The 22,414-nt window shown below is 44.2% G+C and overlaps 1 protein-coding gene across 1 annotated transcript; it reads left to right on the top strand.

The window, feature by feature from the left end:
- Positions 1-1,338: 1,338 nt before the first annotated feature.
- On the top strand, positions 1,339-11,625 carry LOC126544908 (uncharacterized). Its single transcript, XM_050192452.3, has 8 exons — positions 1,339-1,462; positions 2,568-2,649; positions 3,251-3,400; positions 5,374-5,637; positions 7,277-7,402; positions 8,749-9,072; positions 10,424-10,572; positions 11,480-11,625. Exons 2-7 carry the CDS (start codon positions 2,568-2,570, stop codon positions 10,537-10,539), a joined length of 1,062 nt encoding a protein of 353 aa, XP_050048409.1. The 5' UTR covers positions 1,339-1,462; the 3' UTR covers positions 10,540-10,572; positions 11,480-11,625.
- Positions 11,626-22,414: the final 10,789 nt, after the last annotated feature.

Below are 22,414 nucleotides of genomic sequence, written 5' to 3'. Positions count from 1 at the left end.
GACAAAATGCAGGTGTGGCCCTGTTGATTACCGTTCTGGTTGTGCTTGTTTCCAAAGCAAAATAGAAGGACCGTCATGCCAAAGCCCTTTCACCACAAGTGCTGCGGTCATTGTAATCGATTAAATCATCGATTAGTAATCCATCATTCGTTACACGTTCATTCTCGAACGTGTGTCTGAGCAGAATGCTATCACTGCTTGTATTCTACACCTGTGCAACATGTTAAACATAAATAACAACGGGGTTCGCGAAGTGCATATAGTGACACGGCCGAAGACGATTCAAAAACCAAGACGGCAACCACAAATATTGCAAAATATTGCGCACAAGTAATCCGTACAACAAAATTCAAACACCAACTCAACTAACACATAATTCCCAAGCAATGCACAAATACCCAGAGCAAATAATGCAGGAACTTTTTGGTGGGTTTCACTAAAGGGTATATATTATTGTTCCTCTTCAAGAGGGAGTTTATTTAATCTAAAACACCCATTTGCCCAACACACGCCATATTCATTAACACCATGTTGTTATACAGGTTTTGAATGACATCTCACACAATCTCCTGAAATTCTTCTAAAGAGAGGACATGGGGAATGTGTTTCCTTTGTTCATCTGATCGATAACATTGCCGTCTTACCTACAATTAGCTCTATCTTCCAATATTCTTGTTCTGCGCGGAACTTTTTCTTTTGAATTTAGTTTGTTTGCCGTAGCACGCGAATTTTCGGTAACACTAGAATAACGCTCACCGTGAAATCTGTATTAAAGTTTATATTTTAGGATAAGACAAAGAGAAAATCTTCAACATCTGCTGAACTTCGGATTTTTGTTTCCAGGACATTTAGTTTTGCTTTATGCATCACTGTAGACGAAAAAAAATTATTTATCAGCCTTCCATGGTGCAATCAACCGAAAGTTTGTTGCCTCTGCTATTTGCTCTTTCACTATCTCTGATTGAATGTTATCAATGTTTTCCTTTAAACAAACAAAAAAAAAACGCTGTCATAGCGAACAGGCGGGCTAATGGGGCAGGCATGCCGGAGAACAAGAAATGGTGATCTTTAAACTGTGCAATAAAGAAAAAAAAACACCGAATGGAAAGCATACAAAACGCCAACACCAAACCAAAACAGAAACGCCGAACCAAAACAGCACCAGGCGGCGCTGAGGGAGGAAGGAAGGAAATGGGAGGACGTGCAGGATCGTTGACCGTGAAATCTTCTTGCCCTCTGCGGCGGCAGCGGCGGCGAGAGGAAGAGGACAAAAAAATAAAAAAAGAAAGAAACGCAAGGCAAAGCGACGTTTCGGCTCTTTGACCTGCTCTCCTGCGTTTGGCTTCCGGGAGAAGGCAGTGCCAGAACGAAGCTGCGGCCTTAAAACGACCACCTTGACTCGCCGGCCGCCTCAGTCTGGTCTGCAGCGCCCAGACTGGATTCAGCCCACCCGACACGCAAGGTGAGACTTCTTTCACGGTGACTTGCTTTGCGTACGGTGACGTGACACGTAGCTCGAGGGCTGTCACGGACCTACGGTGTCCGGTCTGAACGAGACGAGATACCATTAATTTTGTGGCGTGCACTTAATCGCAGCCCTACGGTGGGTCATTGTGAATCTAATAGGCTGCCGAGTGATCCGTGTATCACAGAAACAGGTGTTCAGATTAACATGAAAAAAAAAGAAGTGTTGCTACATTCGGAAATCGTCCTCAAGCAATCTATTATGTAACTATATTCCGCCTCAGTGCTGACCGTTCAGCGAGTAAATAATTGAGCACGTGATGATGTCTCGCGTTTCACTGAACGTAGAGTTGTGAGTGGTATATGTTTGAGTAATTCTGAGGTATTCTCAGTCCAGTCATGTTAGATGTCATCAGGTACCTTGCACTACCGACTGCCTTCGTGTGCAAATCTGTCATGCATTATCTTCTTTTCCAAGTAGTATCAAATCCACAGCTTTAGTTTTTCCCGATCCGCTTCATTTAGTTTCTTCGTGTGAGTAGCCTCAAAATAGTTACTCAATGATAAAATACGAACCGGCTTTATCACATTATTTTAACCATCCAAGTTGCGTTATTTCCGGGAAAATCAACAAATAAGCCTACTCTACAGTGTGCCGAAGGAAAGCTTCTGAAAATACCTGTTTACATGGTCGTGTCGAATTAAGACCATATGTACATGCTAATCAGAGACCAATAATCAGTGCTACTAAAATAACAGCATTCAGTTTCTTTTTCTTAGCAATCTAATAGGAGCACTTTATCCCGTACCAGTCAACCAAGCTGTGTAGTAGCAGCATACTTTTGAGGCTGAAGTTTGAAGTCACTGGTGCGGTAGTACTTCAACATAGCACTTCACGAGCACTTTAAAATAGGACTACTTGTAGAGTATTTCAAGTTAGTAAGCAAACATACTGTCTCGTTCTGAGTAATTTCCACCTGTTACTCAGCTGCAGGCTGCAGTCATAGTCTGTGAGTGTTAGAAGTTGTGAAGTTGTGAAGTATTGAGCCTTCATCATCATCTGTCACAACCCGTACGGATACGTAGTGACGTGTTATTTCCAGATGCCGAGAATTCTATGGGCACTCCTTGTGGGCATTGCGTTGCTGGGCCTCGTCGAGGCACAGACGTCAAGGCCACAGTTAAGTAAGTACCTCGCGTAGTTGTACATGGACTTGCACTTCACGACATCCCAATGTCATACTTACAAATATGCTCACTAAACCTGATCGATCAGCATAAGTTTTACTAAATGCCGAAATCCACTCCTCTTGAGAAACAAATAGCCACAAAATACTAAATTTTAAACATCCGATGCCAAACGGATACGTCTGCACTGGCCGTTGACTATATTAGCGACACAATAATGAGTGAAAGAAATTTGAGAATAGAAAATTGAGGACTGAATTCACAAATTGTTTCACTCGTAAGAGCTGTTTATCGTTGTCCTGCAGCACTTGTTAATAACACGTTGTCATTAACAGCTGGCATTTCTTCTTACTAACTGATCCAACGTAGGAATCGCTGCGTGAATGCGGCCTACTTCCGGCTAGCACATTGCAGTTCCGGCCAATAAGTCCACCTAAACTGACTTTGTCGTCAACGTGACGTCTTGACACTGACAGCGAAACAGTGCAAGACGATCACACACAAAGTACACATCGGAAGGAAGCGACTGTAGTGTAACGTCCCTGTAACGTTCTTCACAGAGAGCCAATACAAAATGGGCGACTACCATTTGTCACAGGTGGATACTTCACTTTCCTTCGGTACCGAAACCAAGCCTGTGAAGGAAAATACGGCCAGAACGGAACATGCGTAACAGAGCAGGAATGCGGCGCCAAACAGGGAACGGACATAGGACGCTGCGCCGAAGGCTACGGTGTCTGCTGCCGAGGTGAGTGCTGCATATTGTAGTACCGAAATATTTAGTTAGAAGTCGCCTTACAGTCACAAGCCTCAGGTGTCCCCGTTGTTTTCTTTTCTTTTTTACAACAAGCTTTTCCTTTTGATAAATTTTGAAGTCTCGTGCATAGCTAAGCTGGATGCAGGTTCGATCACGGGGGCCGTGGTGACTGCGTTTCGTTGCAAGAGCCAGTGTGCCGTGCTTAGGGTGAGCGTCAATGTATCACATGTGGTAAAAACTATTACGAAGTCCCTCGTTACGGTGCGGGTCATATAAGCCCCGTGTGCAATCAATCAAAAGAAAGCTGAGAAAACTTACTTATATCAAGGAGGAAGAAATATCACACACACGCAAAACGGTATACAAAAGGTAAAAAGACAAGTTCTCTACCTAGAACAGCACAGTTTCCAAGTAAACAACTAGGTATCAAACATTTTCTTCTTATTTAGCAAACTTAATTTCAGCCACTGCCAAAGCGCAGACGTCATCTGTAGATTTTGCGTTGTTGGCAGAATAACAGACCAGGATAGGTCAAGAAAGCAATACAAAATAAAAATACAGCTTTAGTTGTTATGCATCCATGCGAACAAATTGGCAAGCAAGACGAAAAGCTAATATCACTACAACGGTGATATATCTTATGCATCTCTTAATTTTGCAATATCGCACAACTGTTTTTCATGGCACCCAATCCTGTGCATAACTTATTTTGCACTGATATTTATTACCTGAGATGTTTCTCAGAAATCTTTAAAAAAACGTGCATCTTTAACGCTTCAACTTTGCCGTTCTGTTTGCAACTGTTTACCTTGTTCGTGTTTGTTATTTCGAGCTACAATTTCACACGTGGCATATTTTCTTACTTTGTCGCTGTTATTCACAATTACGAACTGGTAGTAGGAGGAAAAATACTTGAATATCGACCAGCAGGGTATTTCACAAACCGCGTTAACGCTCCTTCAGCGGAAGCTTTGGGAAATGACAACTACAGAAATACAGGGAAGGCTCTTACGTCGGCTCTTACGGTCCACATTGGCTTATAAGAATGCGGCAAGTAATTGACAGACCGAACACACAATGTTTAGGCGTGTTTGCCACTAATGCGTTGCAGCGAACATTAATAGCACATGGATAGTACTTCAACATAGCATTGCATATACCGAATCGGTCGCAGGTCGGATAGCTTCGCAGTCCCAAGCGTAAGGCGAAGAAGGAAGGAGAGTTTCTACAAAGTCTTGTAGATGTCAAGGAGATGAAAGTCATGAGACATGAGATGGCAAAAAGCTGAACGTCATGAGCCATGACACCGGTGCACAAGGCTGACGTCTTCACTGTGAAGCAGCCGCTGTCGAAAGGATTAACACGTGAGATAACGGTCACTGCTTGTATGCCGGCGTCACCCACCTTTATCTTATGGGCTGGCGGTTCAATTGTGTGATAATATGACTACGCACTTTTCAGACCATGTGTTATCCTGAAGGCATTGGTCCACTGCTGATAATAAACACATGCGGTACGGGCCACTGCTTGTTTGGCAGCGTCCTCCACTTTGATTTGATTGGTAGTTCACTGGTGTGACACCACGACTATGTAGACTTGCGTTATTTCGAAGTCATTGGTTCAGTGGTAATAGGGACCCCCTGCAGTGATATAAAATGGAACACCCAAATTGCTTTCAAAATGCCACGCGACTAAACATGCACATGCCTGCAAAAAAGTGTTCAGTGCGACTTAAATGTTCAACACGAAAGCTAGTTGTGACGTCCTAACATGTGAGATTGGAATCTACACATCACGACCAATGAACGCTTAAATACGACTTTGCTATTCCGTCAAATATTGTTCATGGCGGCACAGATGGAACAGCCTGTCACACGAATCACTGGGAGTGGGCTTGAACTAAACGGAGGCGGGCTCACGATCCTTGGTCCTGGCCTCACTTCTGCCCTCACTTGTTCCCACAGTGAGCTTCACATGCAACATGGTGAGCAGTGTCAACGAGACTGAGTTCGTGAACCCAAGTTACCCTAGCGGCGAGGTTGGCACCGGCACCTGCGAGGTGACCATCACCAAGACGCCAGACATCTGCCAGCTGCGCTTGGACTTCCTCGAGTTCAGCCTGGCGCCTCCTGATGAGCAGGGTCTGTGCAACGTCGACTCATTCATGGTCCGCAGCACTGTGGGAGAGAATCTGCCCCAGCTCTGCGGTGAAAACAACGGCCAGCACCGTGAGTTGAACAAGCTGCTGTCATGAGTGTTTAAATGTGATACCATTCTTTTCCGCAGCCCTACCCTCTTTGTTGAATATTTGGGCTAGAAGCTGTACAAAATTGGAAAAAAAAAAATAATCACCGTCAATAGCTGGAGTTAACCCAAGAACCCGACGGCTGTAATACGATGCTCTGCCGATACCCTACAACCACATTGCATTGTCCACACACACAAAAAAAGATTGTAACCTAGTCTCCGTCTCGCAATGGTTTCAGCATGTCAGTCAGGTAGCATAAAATGAACTTTTTGTGATCTAAATTCAACCTCAGACATAATAGATTGGAGGTACAATTGAGCACGCATTAAAAAGAGGTACACAGTATTTTAAATTTATAACATACATATCATCCCTTAATCACTATCATGGACAGTTAATATTCTAAAGAGCGTCGGAATCGCCATAAACATCATAGATGCAGTCACTATAAACACAAACTTCTGAATCGTGTCGTTGCGCACCGCGACACTTAAATGCTCTAGCATCCCCGCAATAGTAATCAAGCACGACTTCTGCCACAAATTGCGTCTTCAAAGAAGAATTCTGCCATGAAACAAAAATAAGCAAGTATGCATATCCAATGCCTATGCTGAAGAAGAGGAGAAGCGATGCATTGCTTAGTGGTTGTTCTATAGCGAGGACCTGCCACCAGAAATAGGCGGTGCTTTCAGATTGTAACATTAAGAAATGACAGTGGATCAAAACGCACAACAAGCACGTGTCACCAGCCTTCACTATTTTTGGTAACTCTTGCGACGGCTGCTAATAATTGACGCCGACTTTCATGACGATCTGCTGCCTCAAACAGTGCTTTGCTGCACAATGTTTACGACGATGTGCAAATCTGTTCTAAAAATATGACTGACGGCGCTGTCATTAAGGTACCACCCATGGAACGGGGCAGCCTTGTCTACTTCGCTGCTAGTTTTCTTCGAAGACGAGATTCTTGGGAGCCAGTTTGTGTGAATTGTGCTTAATTTTCATTGTTAAGACTGTACCCTGAGTCCAGAGCAGGGCTATGGACAGACTTAAATGAACACAGACTTGTGCTTGCGTCATACAAGCAGTGTCACTTGCTGCAAGCCCCACTCCCTGTTGATTAACATCGTCACTTGTTGCCAGAAAACAAAACACGTGTCTGAGCACGTAGCCTTGATGTGACGATAAGAACCAATAAAAATAGTGAAATGTAGTCAATCAGGTACAACCCTAAATGAAGCCGCAATAGCAATATATATAGTAATTGGCATACTACATTTCAGCCTGAGTTCTAAGAGCACAATTATGTGCTCCTTTTTTGCCAATTGTAGAACTTGCATTCGTTGAAAGCTCGAACAAGTCACTTTTTATAGAACACAAGCTTATCACTGGCAATACTGAATGACATAGATACAAGGGACAATACCTTCGTTCCTCGCAGAAACAAGCGTTTAAGATTGATTGAAATTGTTGCCCTTTACTTCGAAACTAGTCCGTTCGATCCACCAGTACACTGGTATGCGCGAGAACTAATTCCTGAACATGCACGGTGTGTCAATTACGTACCGAATAAAATATAATATGAAACATATAGAACTAACAAATCTCCATTCCTGCAGTGTACGTTGACATGGGTCGACAGTCCGGCAACCCCGTCGTGCTCAGCGTTATCAGCCGAGGAGGCAAGCGCCCAAGGCGGTGGCGAATCAAGATCAGCATGATACAATGTGGAAGCCTCGACATAGGTATGTGTCTTCAGCCTTACTACGGAGATGGTTTTCTTAATTATGACGACCTATGCGTTGCTCCTGAACCAAGGTTAACAATAAGAAACCCATAGTTTTATTCTTTTCCTAGGGCGATAGTTTCAGGCCTGTTGCAGTGACAAGTGCTTCGTAAATTAATGGTACAGGCCAGAAAGCCGGTGCACGTGTTATGCCACGCTGCCTTGTAAGCCCGTGAGCGAAATGCCTGCTTCTTTTGGGCCAACACGATGCAGGAAGTGCATGATGACGTTCAAGCATGCCTCTGACACGCGAATGTCTGCGATCGTTGGCCATTTCTAAGAACAAAACGAATCAACTTTCAGAGTATCTGTAGCAGGCACCACAAGTTATTTTCCACGACCTTCCATTCATCGCTGCGAGTAACGTTGCAACAGCGTGAAGCGTAGTAAACGCGCAGGCCTTGTTTACCTTTACATAGAAACCGAGGGAATGCACAGGCTATGTTGTTCAACAGTGCTTAAAGTTTGAAGTTTTACGGCATGCACAGCTTTACGAAAGTGTTGTGAGGCCCCCTATGTCAATGCCTATCATGTGCAATATACAATTCTCCCCTTGCGTTTTCCGAGGGGTCAGCTATAACCCGCTAGAAAGCTTCACGTCTTCTTACTTTATTTAGAGATACCTGTTTGTGGGACGTGTGGTAAATGCCCCACCTATAGTGCAGGCGAAGCTAATGGGGAGTAATCGCCGGCCTCCATCAACAGGCTATAGACCCGTCTACAACTACAGTACACCACCGCCAGGACCGCATCAAGTGCTATAACTAAACGAATGAGGACCCTTGCGGCTGCGAATAATATACTTGGTAACAAGCTCATAAACTGAGTCGAGAATTCAGCATTTCACACTTTAACAGGATGTCAAACGAAAGAGAATTTAACACTCCATCAATCTAGGTAGCCGATGAAATTTATATTATTATTAGTATATTATTAGTATATTATTGAATCCAAACACGTTTCGATTCTAAGCACAGCAGTTTAAAATTCCATGGATTAAATATAAGAGGAAGGGGGAGCGCGTCCAAAGGTATTATTTCAAGGTAAGAAAAGCAAATAACTTAATGGTACCTTCAGCCAATCCACTAATAAAGAAGGCGTGACCCAGCAGTTCCTCACTCCTGCCTTCCTTGCATCGGCTCCAGGTATCCTCATCTCATGTAATTCCGATCACTTAATGCTTTGAAGGAAAAAAAAGAGTTCTAGAAAACAAGAGAATGGATAACTAGGGCAGGAAAACACTGTACGGTCGGTAGAATATGAGATGGTGGGGAACCAACTATCATATGTAACTTTCTTTTACAGTATCGCCTGGATGCCTTCAGTATTTCCGGAGTCCAAGCGCTATCGTGAGAAGCTTCAACTACGGCCCACCGGTAGACAGCAAGGTCCGCTACTTGAGCGGACTTCGCTACTCCATATGCTTGCGTGTGGAAGAGAACTTCTGCTCCATTAAATGGGAGACAGAGACAAACTCTTCGTTCTCTTGGGGGCAGCCTACATACGAGGACAACGTTGTGGCGTGCCGCGATGACTTCATCACTGTTGACCAAGGGTCGTCGTACGGCATGGGCCCCGGAGAAGACAGATTCTGCGGCACGAGACTCCACGAGAAGAATGTCCTCATATGTAAGTGTCTCACTCACTCACTCACTCACTCACTCACTCACTCACTCACTCACTCACTCACTCACTCACTCACTCACTCACTCACTCACTCACTCACTCACTCACTCACTCACTCACTCACTCACTCACTCACTCACTCACTCACTCACTCACTCACTCACTCACTCACTCAGTCAGTGAACCAACTAATTAATCAATCAATCATGAGTCACTGTCCCGTAGATACAATATGTTGTCCTTTCATACAAATAAGACTTCAGGGGACAGGGATTACATTGACAATTGAGGTGATAGTTCCGATTTTTTTTGTACTGTCGGTAAGGTTCCAGTAGCTATACACCAAGATTTTATAAAGAAAGGTATGCTTAATGCTGGATGCTATTTTTCAAAAATATCTTTCCAAAACGCATAGTTACAGGAAATATGTTCTTGTATCTACATTGCTTTTGAAGAGGCTCAAGCACTATTTCATCAGGTGAACTTACTAAATACTTGTTTAGCATTATTACATGCACTTTCTGAGGCGATGACAAAGTAAATAGAATTCCAACAAGCGTAGCCTGTGTTTATACCCTCCAGCTAGAAATGTGTTTGCGAGGTATACATATGAAAAGAAAGGCAGAAATAAAGGAAAGATTATTGGTTGCGATTTTTTTACCAAGAGCCGTGAAACTATTCAGATTACAATGGGCTCTTGGGTGGCAAGGATACACAGCGTGCCAACACGACTCCTTAACACAACCTCACACTCGTTATTAATGAGTCAATGGGCTGATGAAAACTAGATCTTCCGTAGGAGATAAAACTTCACCAACATTCTGGACTATTATAGATTAAATGACATTCAAGTATCATTGTTTGAGCGCTGATGCGACTATAGATCTCTTAATACACGTAATCATGTTGTGTTAGTGATAACATTATAATGCAGAGACAATTCTACCGCTATGCACCTCACACAGAACTTGTGTCGATGCACCAGCCAATTACGTTACGTTATTTCTGTGACGCCAAGACGAAGGTGTACGTTTTTCAATATCGGCGTATCTCGTAAAACTATATTTTGGACCACGGAGGCACGGAGGAGCAGGTGTAACATGAGTTTGTGGGTGGGGCTTGCTTTCAATTTATAGGTTGTCATCAAGTATAGGTATGTATCTATCAATAAAACATGTAAATGTGTCATCTCACGGCAAGCTACTTTACTTCATACAGGTGAAGTAACTTTTCTTTTTCAAATGTGTGCCCCTTGAGACTCAACTGCACTCTTACATTGATTGGACCTAACACAGAGCCTTGCTTTCAGCTAACCTCCCTGTCTTTCTTTCCATTTTGTCTCTCTTGCTTTCAGCGCACAGCAAACCATTCATGTTGAGAGTCAAGTCTAACATGGACGCCTTGGCCAATTCGCAAGAAAATCAACACGGCTTTTCGTTGCGGTACACCCAGCTACCCTGCGTCGACTGACACGGAGAAACCTGGTCCGCAAAATCATCACGTGTGAGTCTCCTTCTTGCATTTTCGCACTATGCAACAAATTACTGAATGTATCGGTCCATGAAATAATAGAAAGCATCAGTTATCATGTTAATCAATTTTTGTCACCAACCAGTTGAACCTGCATCTCTCTGTATTACAAGAGTGTATTGTGCTTTACGGTTTCATTGTGCTTTCGATTTTTCTTTCCTACTGCTCACCAATTCTGCCGGTAAACTATTGGGCTAACAGGGGACAGTCGACGTGCTATTTTTATAAACGCAAAGTACAAAAACATGCTAACAAGCTCCTGACCTTCAACCTCGGAGAGGGCTAGAGAAACCGATGTCCTCACAGTTATCCGGGGTCCTCCCCGACGACCTTCCTAATAGCACACGGAGCAGCTCTGTAGGACGCGAAAACGCAGTCAAGCAAGCAAGCAAGCAAGCAAGCAAGCAAGCAAGCAAGAAAGCAAAAATGTCCATTCAATGGTCTCAGCCGCACCAAACGCTTCTCGTGCTTTTCGATAGGGCATTTACTTTTTGTAAAGCGGTTCACGTGCAGAGGCATAGTATAAGCACGCCTTGAAAAATAATCTTGCATGATCTTCAATTGCATATTGACAGAAGGTATATTGTAACTTAACACTATGTAGCACAATATTGTGCTCTAAGCTTTGTTTATCAGTGCACCTATCATGTTCTCAAACCCGTATGTCCGGCCAACCAGACGCAAGCGTACGCCAAGCATTGTGTGTTCATGACCAACCTGGATCATTTAATATTTTCCTTTTTTTTCGATGTGCAATTTGAGTTATTCTGCTCGGGTTTCAGTCGAGCGCCGATAATTCACACACTCGTATATACAGCTTGGAGCGCATGTGTACCGAATAGCACGCAATTGCCTCGACGTTCACTATCTTTTTATCCAGGTGGGCCAGGAAACAATGAAAGAAGTGGCAACAGAGTGACGAAGGAGACCATTGGACCACGTTATCGCCTTTCAGCCATCCAGCTTCAAGCCATAGCTTATTTATTTCTCACCACAGGAACACAATAAAACAATTCTCCAGCCGAAGCTGTGTGCCTTGTGTTCCTCTGTGATGTTCTTCGCGTGTGCGACACAACTGTGCTTGCACGTTTAAGAACCAAATAGCCTACACGCGGTCGCTTAGAAGCAACCAATTTTGTGCTTATTCTTTCTTCGGGCTGATATCTAGCGGTGTTTATTTACTGCATCTACTGCTCTGCGTGAATCACAGACAACAAACTTATTTTAATGGGTTCTAGTACTTGTACAGAAGTCACGAAAATACTGAAATAAACAGAGGAAGGCACCTGTTTTGTACGTTCACTGCTATTATCCTGGAGCTTGAGGGTCAAGGCTGATACAGATGTTGCACTTTAGTTTATTTTCCCAGTAAAATATTGGCGAGAAGTCATACAATTCGGAAACTAATCATGTCTTATTATGTCCTGGTGTGTCAGTAAATTGTCTAAAGAGTTTAACCTCGACCTGAAGCCCGTACTTCTTCTCATGCCTTCTGAAATAAAAGAACAAGTGTTCTTGAAATGGACACTGTAAGCCTGAATACAACAAATATGACTTTGACAAGATCGATATGTAGCAGCACTGTAGAATCTGCTATTGGTAGCATAATCATATCCGGCTGTGATCTGACTCTGCTGATATAGACAATTTTCAAGCCGTAAGCTTATGTGTTTATGACGATCATTCGATTTCGGATTGCAAGCGTGAACCTTAAGTGTGTAGACGTGCGGGCGTATCGACATTGCTGAATTTTTGTGGTGCGCAGTAACACTCTCAGTATTTTCCCATCAACTTCAAGATACGTGATTGATCAAGAAAAAATAATGTACATATTTCATGGCCATCTCGTAAAATAAGAAATTTAAACCATACTTCATAAGTTACCAAGAACGTACAGCAAAATTAATCAATACGTTTCGCAGTAGTTTTGCCAGCGGCATCGAAAGTTCATTTACTGTCCATTTTGAACCCATCAAACGAGGCATCGCAATTAGTGTCAAAATTGATACAAATGACTTTACTTCCTGAGCTGTGAGAACGAAAACAAAACATTTGTGGGCGTCTGCTTCCACATCCATTTCTTGGCCGGCTTCAGGGCACGATAGCCTCCCGACCAGGACATTTCTTCTTTGTGAGAGTATGCTTTTGTTTTCTGTAGCAGCGATAGAAGACGAAATTCCTTGTCAAGAAGAGATTTGCAGCAGAACTGATAGTTGGGCGAGTTGGTAGAAATTCATAGTAAAATATTTAGCCTAATAGTTGTGAGTAAGCGCTCGTGTGTCCCCCTTCACTGTGTCCTCGTCAATTGTGCGCGCTAAATATTTTACTAAGAGATTTTTCTAAGACCATTTAAATAGCAGAGTGGACATGCTTATTTGTAGCCATTGTTGTAAGATCACGAGCCTTGTATATATTTGCGTCTGAATAGAGTCTCGGCAAACGGAAATCACCTAAACGGAGCGACAGCCTTTAGTTTGGTTGGTTTTTTATTTTGGTAGTACGAAAAAAACCTTCGTTAATCGAAACAAAAGCCTTCGCAACTCTCTGCAAACAGTACCAGAGAAGCGAACTCTAAAGAATTTTTTCAGAAATGGGCAGGACCCCAATATATTTTTTTGCGACAGCTGCTTTCTATGAAGAAGGATATCAGAAAGCGGTGGGAAAGTCTCAAGCAGGCAAAATTTCGAAATACTTTTACGGCCTAGCATGTACAGGCCTGGGCCTGGACAGCTTCGCAGCAGCTCCGCTCGGTCCTAGACGAACAAAATTTCGGACGCTTTACAGTGCGCGTTCGATAATTTGGACTCCCCCTGTACGATCGTGTGTTATTCGGCCACCAACAGGAGCAGTAAGAGGCATGTTTTATTGCGAAAGCAGTTATGTGGAGACTCCAGCGCATTGCTGCCGTCAGCGTCGGCGTCGCCGTGAGGTTCCGCATAAAGTCCAAGGGCTATAAAATCGTCGCCACGGGCAACATGTTCTATGTGCGAGTGAAAACGTGTGAGGGTGAGCCCGCGATCGCGGCTCAATCTGGCGCGCGCGAAGGAGGAATGCGGAGAGCAAACGCGCCGTCTTCCGTCGCGCGAATAACCGTGGAGGAAGGGGAGGGAGGGGGGGCGGCGTTGTGCGCAGGCAGTAACTACTTATTTCGTGACCGGGCTCAAGGCGAACTGACGATAGCGGCTCGTTCTCGGGCACGATAGGGAGCAAAGCGGGGAGGCAGGGCGGGAGGGAGGGGAGGCGGCTTCGACTGCGCCATGTGCGCACATTGCAGGTCCGCGCGCGGTCGCGCGCGCCGTATCTTGAAAGTGATTTTCAGGGGGCTCGTACCTTTGTATTGTTCTCGCCGCTATTGCCTTAAGCGATATACAGCACGAAGGTCACTTCGCTCGCTGCTGCTGCCGCACTTGCTCACACCAGCGTTTTCACAGCGAGTGTCCGCACTCATCGAGTGTGATGTGTTCCTATCTGCTTGTGCGCACATACACCATGCTTGTTAATTCAGTTAGTAAGCGGATGTTTCCAAGTGTATACGGCCGATAAAACTACTATCCTTGCTTCATGTAGCTGTATACTAATTTGCAATCGCAATCGATGCTTCACCTTTCGGGTGAAACTGCGATCTTTTCTGACTTGATACATCGACGGCGAATCCTCAAAATTAAAACTAACGGAGCCTGGTCAATTTAGCAGTTGTGGACCATGTCTGAATCCCGCCACAAACTTGCTGCCACGTTCACTTCTTTATGCTTACCATATCTAGCAGTGTAAAGAGGGTATGTTACTTACAATGCTACGCATATGCACATCTCTCTTAGTAAGCGTAATTCCTGTTAATCGGAACATATTTATTCGGTCTCTTGAGGCTCCGTTTAACGAAAGTCTACTGTAGGTGGTCTGAGCGACCTGTGGTTATTGATTTTGTGATATGCTTCCGGAAGTTCCCATATAATATTTTCTATAGTGGTATGCATGCAACATCGCGTCTGTGGCAACTATTCACGACGCTTTAGAGGCTGCATAAGTTTGCAACAGCGCGCTTAAAGGCGCGACTGTTGTAGAAACTCCCACGCGCAACCCTGACTGCACTTAGTTTGCATCAGTGCTTTGTTTAGGTTTGCCACTTCCCCTGCTCTTTCGTTCTAAATGCCGCTTGTTGTATGACGAGATATCAAAGATTAATTCGGCCAGTATATTTAGTGGCTACCGAGAGGTCCTGCGCTAATTGTTTAAAAATTAATGGTGTTCAAACTCGTAATCTTTAAAGCGATTGAGGCGTTTTATCCACGAGTTCTTCTACGAGTTCGTCTTTTTTAAAAACCCAGTTTTCTTGTGGTTTTTAATGTACCAATATACGCCAGAACGCCATCACTTGGGTCAGATCTTGTGATTTCTACGTAAACACTGTCGAATCCTACATGATTCCAAGTGGCCAACGCCATAGTTGTTTAGTATTGTTTTCTTTCCACAGTCTTGGAGCATCACTTGGTACAGCAATGTACTTGAGTAATCCAACTCCATAATATTGCCACCATTCAGTTTTGCGTATTTCTCAAAAGTGGTTGAAAGGTGAGAGTTTCAATAAAATAATTGTGCTTTGATTGCTGATTGACTTCAGCTCTGCAATTGCAACATGCCCATAAAGTCAATATTTAAACAGTTAACAAGTGAATTGCTGCTAATAATCAGGCTGACATTATCTTAAGACAAATTTCGGCCGCTGCTATGTAGCTTCCCTATTGAAAAAACTCATTGGCCCATAACTTTCACGTCCAATAGTACGGTATGAAACATATAGGATCCCATAGAAAAGCCCGTTCTTCCTATTGTCATATGATGTTATTGGACATAGGAGTGATGGGGAATACGGTATTGTTTTCAGTAGGGTTGGCCAGTACAAACGATTACTTTGCTTTGAGTTGCCTGCATTTAATTATCTGACACAGTCGTCGCAGAAACACGCGTTTAAAAGTTACCTCGAGAACAACTTGTTTGAGCGCTACACAAGAAAATTACGCATAGAGGAAATTGTTTTACCGAAGAAAAAGAACAGCGGATCATCTGAAGAATTAATAGTGACTTTGTTGACATTAAGAGAAAAAAAATTGAGCTGGGCAGGTCATGTAAAGCGCCGGTTAGATAACCATTGGACCATTATGGTTAAAGAATGGGTACCAAGAGAAGGAAAACGCAGTCGAGGACGGCAGAAGACAAGGTGGAGCGATGAAATTAGAAAATTCCCGGGCGCTAGTTGGAATCGGTTGACACAGGACAGGGGTAATTAGAAGCTGCAGGAAGAGGCCTTCGTCCTGCAGTGGACATAGAACAGGCTGATGATGATGATAATGACGTTACAACGAAAACTTTCCGATATATGCTTTTAGCCTTAGGTTTGTTACATATTCTACTTTTTTCAATTAGCTACCAGCCAACGCAATAATTTGCCATTTTTTACGTTTTTACGACGTGATAATATTAATGAAGTGAGAAGTGGTAGCTGTGAAAAAAATTGCTGAGCTTTGACTTATTAGTAGGAATAACTTTAGAGAATCAGTAATCTTTAGCGCTTTGAGCAAGGACATTATTAAAACAATGCTGAAATAGGCGACGGTATACAAAACCTAATAATGTTTACTGTTGATATTAAAATGGGGCATGAGGTTCTTTGAGAACGCGCAATCTCAATCTACATGGAACTTCCGGAGAATCCCCCAAGAGCAGGGATTTTACGAGAGGCTTGACGTTTCTTCTGTCAGCCAGCGTGGCTTCAGCTAGATTCGATGCCTTCGCTCATGTTTTCGGCATGTCACCAGCTTTTAAGCACCACTTGGCTCTCCGAGCTCTTTTACCCAATTCTACCCAACATCCAGAAGAATATTAAGAACCCTGACAAGGCTTAAACGTGATCGCGGTGATTCCATTCGTTACGGTTACTTCAAATATTTCGCCTACGCATACGCGCCAGATTACGTGCTATGCGATGCTAGGAGGTCACCTTACCCGCCGTGGGAACTCAGCGGCTATGGCAGTGCGCTGCCGAACACGAGGTCACGGGTTCGATCTCAACTGCGGCAGTAACATTCCGTGGCAGATGAACGCGGCAAAAAAAAAAGAAGTAGAGGAGGAAGAAGAAGATGTCCGCGCAACATGCACTGGGTGCACGATGAAATACCGCAGGCAGTCAAAAGTAATTTGGACACTTCCACGACAGCGTCCGTCGTAACCTACCGTTGAATTACGGAACTTTAAATCGCGCAACATAATTACTGATGTCATCTTAAATGCACTTGCAAGCGTTGCCGAGCACAGAGCGCTCATCAGCCCCAAGGATTACATTGGTTAAAAACCTGGTCGTCGCTACACAAGAAATGTCGCTCAAGATAGATTTCTATTTTTTTTTTCACAGATAACACACGATCTACCATCGGGGCAGTAACAGTAGAAACGTGGTGAAAAATACAAGAAAACAAAAACAAAAAACAACGTATAAGATAAATCCCATAAATGTGGTAGCACTGTACGGAACCAGTCAGTAACAATGCGGTACACTGCATGCCCACTACCCCCCCCCCCCCCAATAATTAAAGGAAAAGAAAAGAAGACATTTCATCAGCCTATAAAGGGGGCGAATGCTTGCCCACTTTCTTTTCGCGCACTGCAGGCAGAAATTAATTAAATTATGGGGTTTTACGTGCCAAAACCACTTTCTGATTATGAGGCACGCCGTAGTGGAGGACTCCGGGAATTTCGACCACCTGGGGTTCTTTAACGTGCACCTAAATCTAAGTACATGGGTGTTCGCATTCCGCCCCCATCGAAATGCAGCCGCCGTGGCCGGGATTCGATCCCGCGACCTTGTGCTCAGCAGCCCAACACCATAGCCACTGAGCAACCACGGCGGGTACAGGCAGAAATGAGTAAGTGAGCAAGATTTATCAGTCAGGGTCACTTCTAAAGTTCTGAACAAACAGAGCGAACTGACTGCCTGCATTTTCGTTTATGTTGTAGTGAAGTTTGTTTCGTCCGTCACTGCCCAGTACCCTCGACAGACTTCAAGAAATGTCGGAACACGTAATAAATGTGCTCGTTACACAGACGATCTCCCATGTGGCCCTCCTGGTTTCAAGTTATCACAGCAGGGCAAAACGACGCGAAATAACTCGACAAGAGTTCAACGGAGGATTTCGCAACTGTTGAGTTGCGTCCCACATACCGAAGAATTTCCTTTAGAGGGCAATAGGTCAGTCATTTGAACTCCGCTAGAGGACGCCCGGATCAACACCGTATTCAGGCAATTGGCAAGGCGGGTTGGCGGTGTTGAAGGCCCATAAAGCTGTTTGAATGTCTCGACCCTCGTAGTAGCCAGGCCAAGTGGCCTGGTACCCGGCTAACAATTCAGGACGTTCCCACCACGGCCGCTTTTCTTTTATCTGCGTTTTAAGCGTCGACAGCTTCAGAGGTCACTCAAACTTCCGCGATGCCCGCTTACAAAGCGCGCCGACTAGCTTAAGCACATACGAAACACTTATGTAAAGCTGGTCGAGGCAGCAGCCCGGTGAGGCGAACATACGAAGTGTCTGAAAGACTCCGGAAGCGTATATATTTAAACGAAGCACAAGTGCCAGTTCATCCGCGTCTTGTCGAAGTAAGGACGACTAAACGAACAAAAGCTGAATTTCTTGCTTCGACGGGGCCAACACGAATCGATAAAAAAAGAAAGATGTGCGAAGAGGCTCTCAAACTTGGTCACCGTGCAGACGGAGTCAAGCAGACGACGTCGACCGGCAGCTTGAAGGAAGTGTGGGGGACATTTTAACGGGTATTGAGATAAGAGAATGCGGGCCACGAAACAAGAAGGTACATAAACGTTTTCCTGCTGTTGCTTTTATTTTTTAAAAAAGCCACGGACTGTCGTTCCGGTGGCAGTAGAGGTCGATAGCATATCAGGCGGAGGTTTCCTTTACGAGCCGCCACGAAAACAAGGTGCCCCGTTTCGGAATGCGGACACGGATGCTTTAGACATGATTACGTGGAGAGAAATGCATTATTTTTTTTTAGTGACACGGCTCATTAATGTTAGTTAGAAACCAAGATATGGACCCGCCTACTAATCTTTCTTCGAGTAACATCAAAATGTATATACCATGTCACATAAATTATCACAGAGAGGTCACAGAAGCACATTATCAGATGAAATAAACACAGGACTCCAAAGACAAGATGCCACAATAAAGAAAAAAGCACAGTATATTGCCGTACTGTTCGATGCGATGGTAACAATGACCAATGTCCAGTCCATGCAATCTATATACTTTTCTCTGAAACAAATCACACTGCGGTAATGTGTATTTACGACTACACTTACATCATCGGTAGGTAACAGGCCATCACCAGTAGACGATATCAAGGTAAGCACAAAAGCAATTCATACTACCGATCTCATCAGTGATTAAGACATGCAGGGAGGGCACATAAAAATTGTGTATAGATAAATCGTGATCACCGCATAATGTAACCTGTGAATACGCAACGTCAATAAAAAGTTTCAGCTGAAAACAGTAACTTCAGTAACAATATCTACAATAACGAAAATAACCCTGTAACTCGAATAACTTGTTCAATTTTAGCAACCAAAGTAGCCTGCAACAAAAAAGAACGGAATACGTGTTCACCTACTGATCATTCGTATGAGTCCTTGGTGTAGCCATGCTAGCCAAACTGTTTTAATCACTGTTGTCAGAAAGGAATCCAGAAAGGAATGTGAGAATAACCTAACAGCACATCCAAAATGAAAACTCCCCATGCAAAGCTATTTCTTTTAACATCGCGATGACATGTTTGCACGTTCTAAAATTACGCTAAAATGAACTATGGCACCCGCGAACTGTCTCAATACACACTGTAAAACAAGCAGTCACACGTGACGAAAACATGCTCGTTCTGCGCAAATATATACAAACAGTCCAAAAAAATTTTCTCCAGTAACTTTTACTGCAAGGTTTTGCATTATGACCTGGCATAACACCGAAGCTGGTGTATGCCAAGATGTTGTTTAGTTCATTGGCTACTGGTTATGTTGGCTGAATAAACAAATAAGTACTGCGGACTCCATAAGGCAGAGGTAAGCTCATGAAAGAACAGCTTTTCCCCCACATTAGGGTAGCTAACGCTACAAGTGAAGCCCAATGAATTTTTTGTATCATGCTCCAAACACTTGGATGGCACATATTCTTTTGCCGTTGTACTTACGCTTGGGTACTTTCAAACAGAATCAAGGCTTATCTAGCTTGTGATAATTTCAGTATAGATCAGCGAGCGACCTATTCTATTGTCCAGAGCTTCATACGGAATAAATACCAATTAGAATCAAATGACTACGTGCCAGCCACGTGACAGCAAAAGACTGGACATCGTCCCCCTGTATTTAACGCAGAACCACCCGAGCGGAAGGGCCCGGACCAGGAAAACCTGTCGTGCGGCTTCAGAAAACTATTCATTACTATCCAGACAGCCGAAAACGCTGGCGCCGCATCGTCTGCTGCCCCGGAGCCAGACCATCATTCGTCTGCTACAGAAGTAGTTCTTGTCTAGGCCTCCTCCTGCTCCTGGAGCTTTGAGAGGAAGTAAAAAAAAACAGAAAGACAGTAAACGCAAGGTTGGGGAGGATCCATAAAAAATGAGCGTGCAGGAAGCACGTTCAGGAAGTCGTTCGCCTCAGGGTCGTCTCGCACTCACGTAATGACATGCAGTCGTCGCTGGCCGCGGCGGCGGCAAGCAGCAGGTGTTGCTTGGCTGGGAGCATGAGGAGAGAAATATTTCTGGGGAGTGCACAGTAAGGGGCGAAGCAGGACTGGCAAGAACACTGGCAGACGCCCACGGAACGCTTCCTGGGCGTGAGCCCCCGACGCAGCAATCACCCAGGCACGCCAAGCGTGACTCCCGAGTTCACAGAGTCCGTGACCCTGACGTGTACCTCCACGCTCAAGACCGCCGAGGACCCCGAGCGAAGCAGGCCTGTGCACCCGGCCCGGGCGCGGTGTCTTGCTTCTTTCGCTTCTTCACCCGTCGGCTTCCAGGCAGGAAGGAAATGCAAATTTGCCCACGAGTCGGGCGAGACGTGGTACGCTACGCGCTTGGCTTATTGGAATGTCCCGTCGTGTGATGAAACATAAAGAAGAGGAGCCACTTCCTTGGATCCTCACGCATAAGTTGTTCCCCGATTCGTGCTTGACACGTTGTCCTGGTATGTTCTGCCAACCTAGGAGCGTTTAGGTGCCTTTCTGGGTTGTAAAATGCTGCTTTCGCAGAACAGGCCGCGAAAGGTTACACCGTGTCAAGCAAGCAGGAAGAGCTGCTGCTTCTGGAACGTGCTTTTCACGCGCTGATGCATGGCTAACAAGGGGCGTGACATTACCTGAGATTTCTTATGAAAGTACGACAAGCCTGATAATGGCTGGCTAAGCACACTCACCGACATCACGTCTTGTTAAGCAGGCGTACTATGAAAACATTTGCATCACAAACGAGGGCTATGTCATCTAGGAGTAACAAGAATTTGACAGTAACGTTGACCAGAAATTCACAAACTTTATATCGTTACAAGGCAAACATGATGTTTGCTAGGGTTCAATTATGGTCTCAGGCACCGAATTGTCCCTGTTTATCTTGTAAGCTTACAGCATAAACAAGCAAAGAAATTTATTTTGTGCTCGGAGGGTAACTAACTCACTGCGGAATGCTTTGAGAATCGTGAAAGGTGAAGAAGCATTCATGTTTTTCTTTATAAGAAAATTTCTGAAAGTTGGCCAGACGACGTACAGCAGCTTTGTACGCCGAAAAATTCTCAAGGCCAGTTAGTTATAGCAGCTCCCATTCTGATGTGCCGTCCCATTGCGATTTCATTCACCCGTACTTCGAAGTAACAAGGGTCAGTTATCATCAATGATTGCAAACAGTCTTCATTTTGCTGCAATCAATGCTTACCAGTCAATTGAAACCAGTCATAAAGCTTCGACCAACATTTAATTCTTGTGTTGCATCTAGTCACGACTTGTATTTTTCGTTTGCATTCTTCTTTTGCGTTCTTACTCATTTAAACCTTACTACTTCATTGCGGTGACATCGAAGAAAGTTAGAAAACCACGACAGGCACACGTAGATACAATGTACTAAGCAAGCCAGTACGGTGTTCCCCTTTCTATACACTATATTATAAGCAACTAACGAAAATTTGGTGCTTGTAACGATTTCAACATCTTAAAAATCATTGAACCACGTTGTTTGAGTTACCTGAGTTACTGAGAGTGCTTTTCATTACCACGTGTATTTTCTTTCTTTTTTTTCAAGACACACCTGGTACACAAACAGCTACTATGTAGCTAATACACGAACAGTAATCTTCCTGCCAATGTTCCAGTTGAGGCCAGCTGTTTTTGAAGCCTTCCTCACTGACGCCATCATCTATCACTGTTTGCCCGTGAGAAGCCACGTCGCTTCCTGCAGCACAAGATATAGAGCAGCAGCATTATTCATGCAAGAAACATTTCCCGTCTAACTAAATTCCCGCTAGGGAAGATGTGGTGATTCCAGACTAGCGGCCGCCAGGGCAACTCCCGAGAAGTGGCACGTACAAAAGAGTCATTCATGCCAACTCCAGCGTAACCCAGACCGGAGGAACGAGAAAAAGAGAACAGAGTATCACACTACAGCATCGAATTGGTCGGTATACGATGCTCCAGCACCACTGTCGATTCATTTATCTTCCTCATTGGCTGCGCACTTCTCTGCGTCTCGTCCTTTTTTCCTCCTTCGTTCG

Source organism: Dermacentor andersoni, chromosome 10 (assembly GCF_023375885.2).
Source record: "Dermacentor andersoni chromosome 10, qqDerAnde1_hic_scaffold, whole genome shotgun sequence".
Classification (NCBI taxonomy): Eukaryota; Metazoa; Arthropoda; class Arachnida; order Ixodida; family Ixodidae; genus Dermacentor; species Dermacentor andersoni.
The sequence above is the reverse complement of the archived record's forward strand: the minus strand, read 5'-3'. Positions and strand labels throughout refer to the sequence as shown.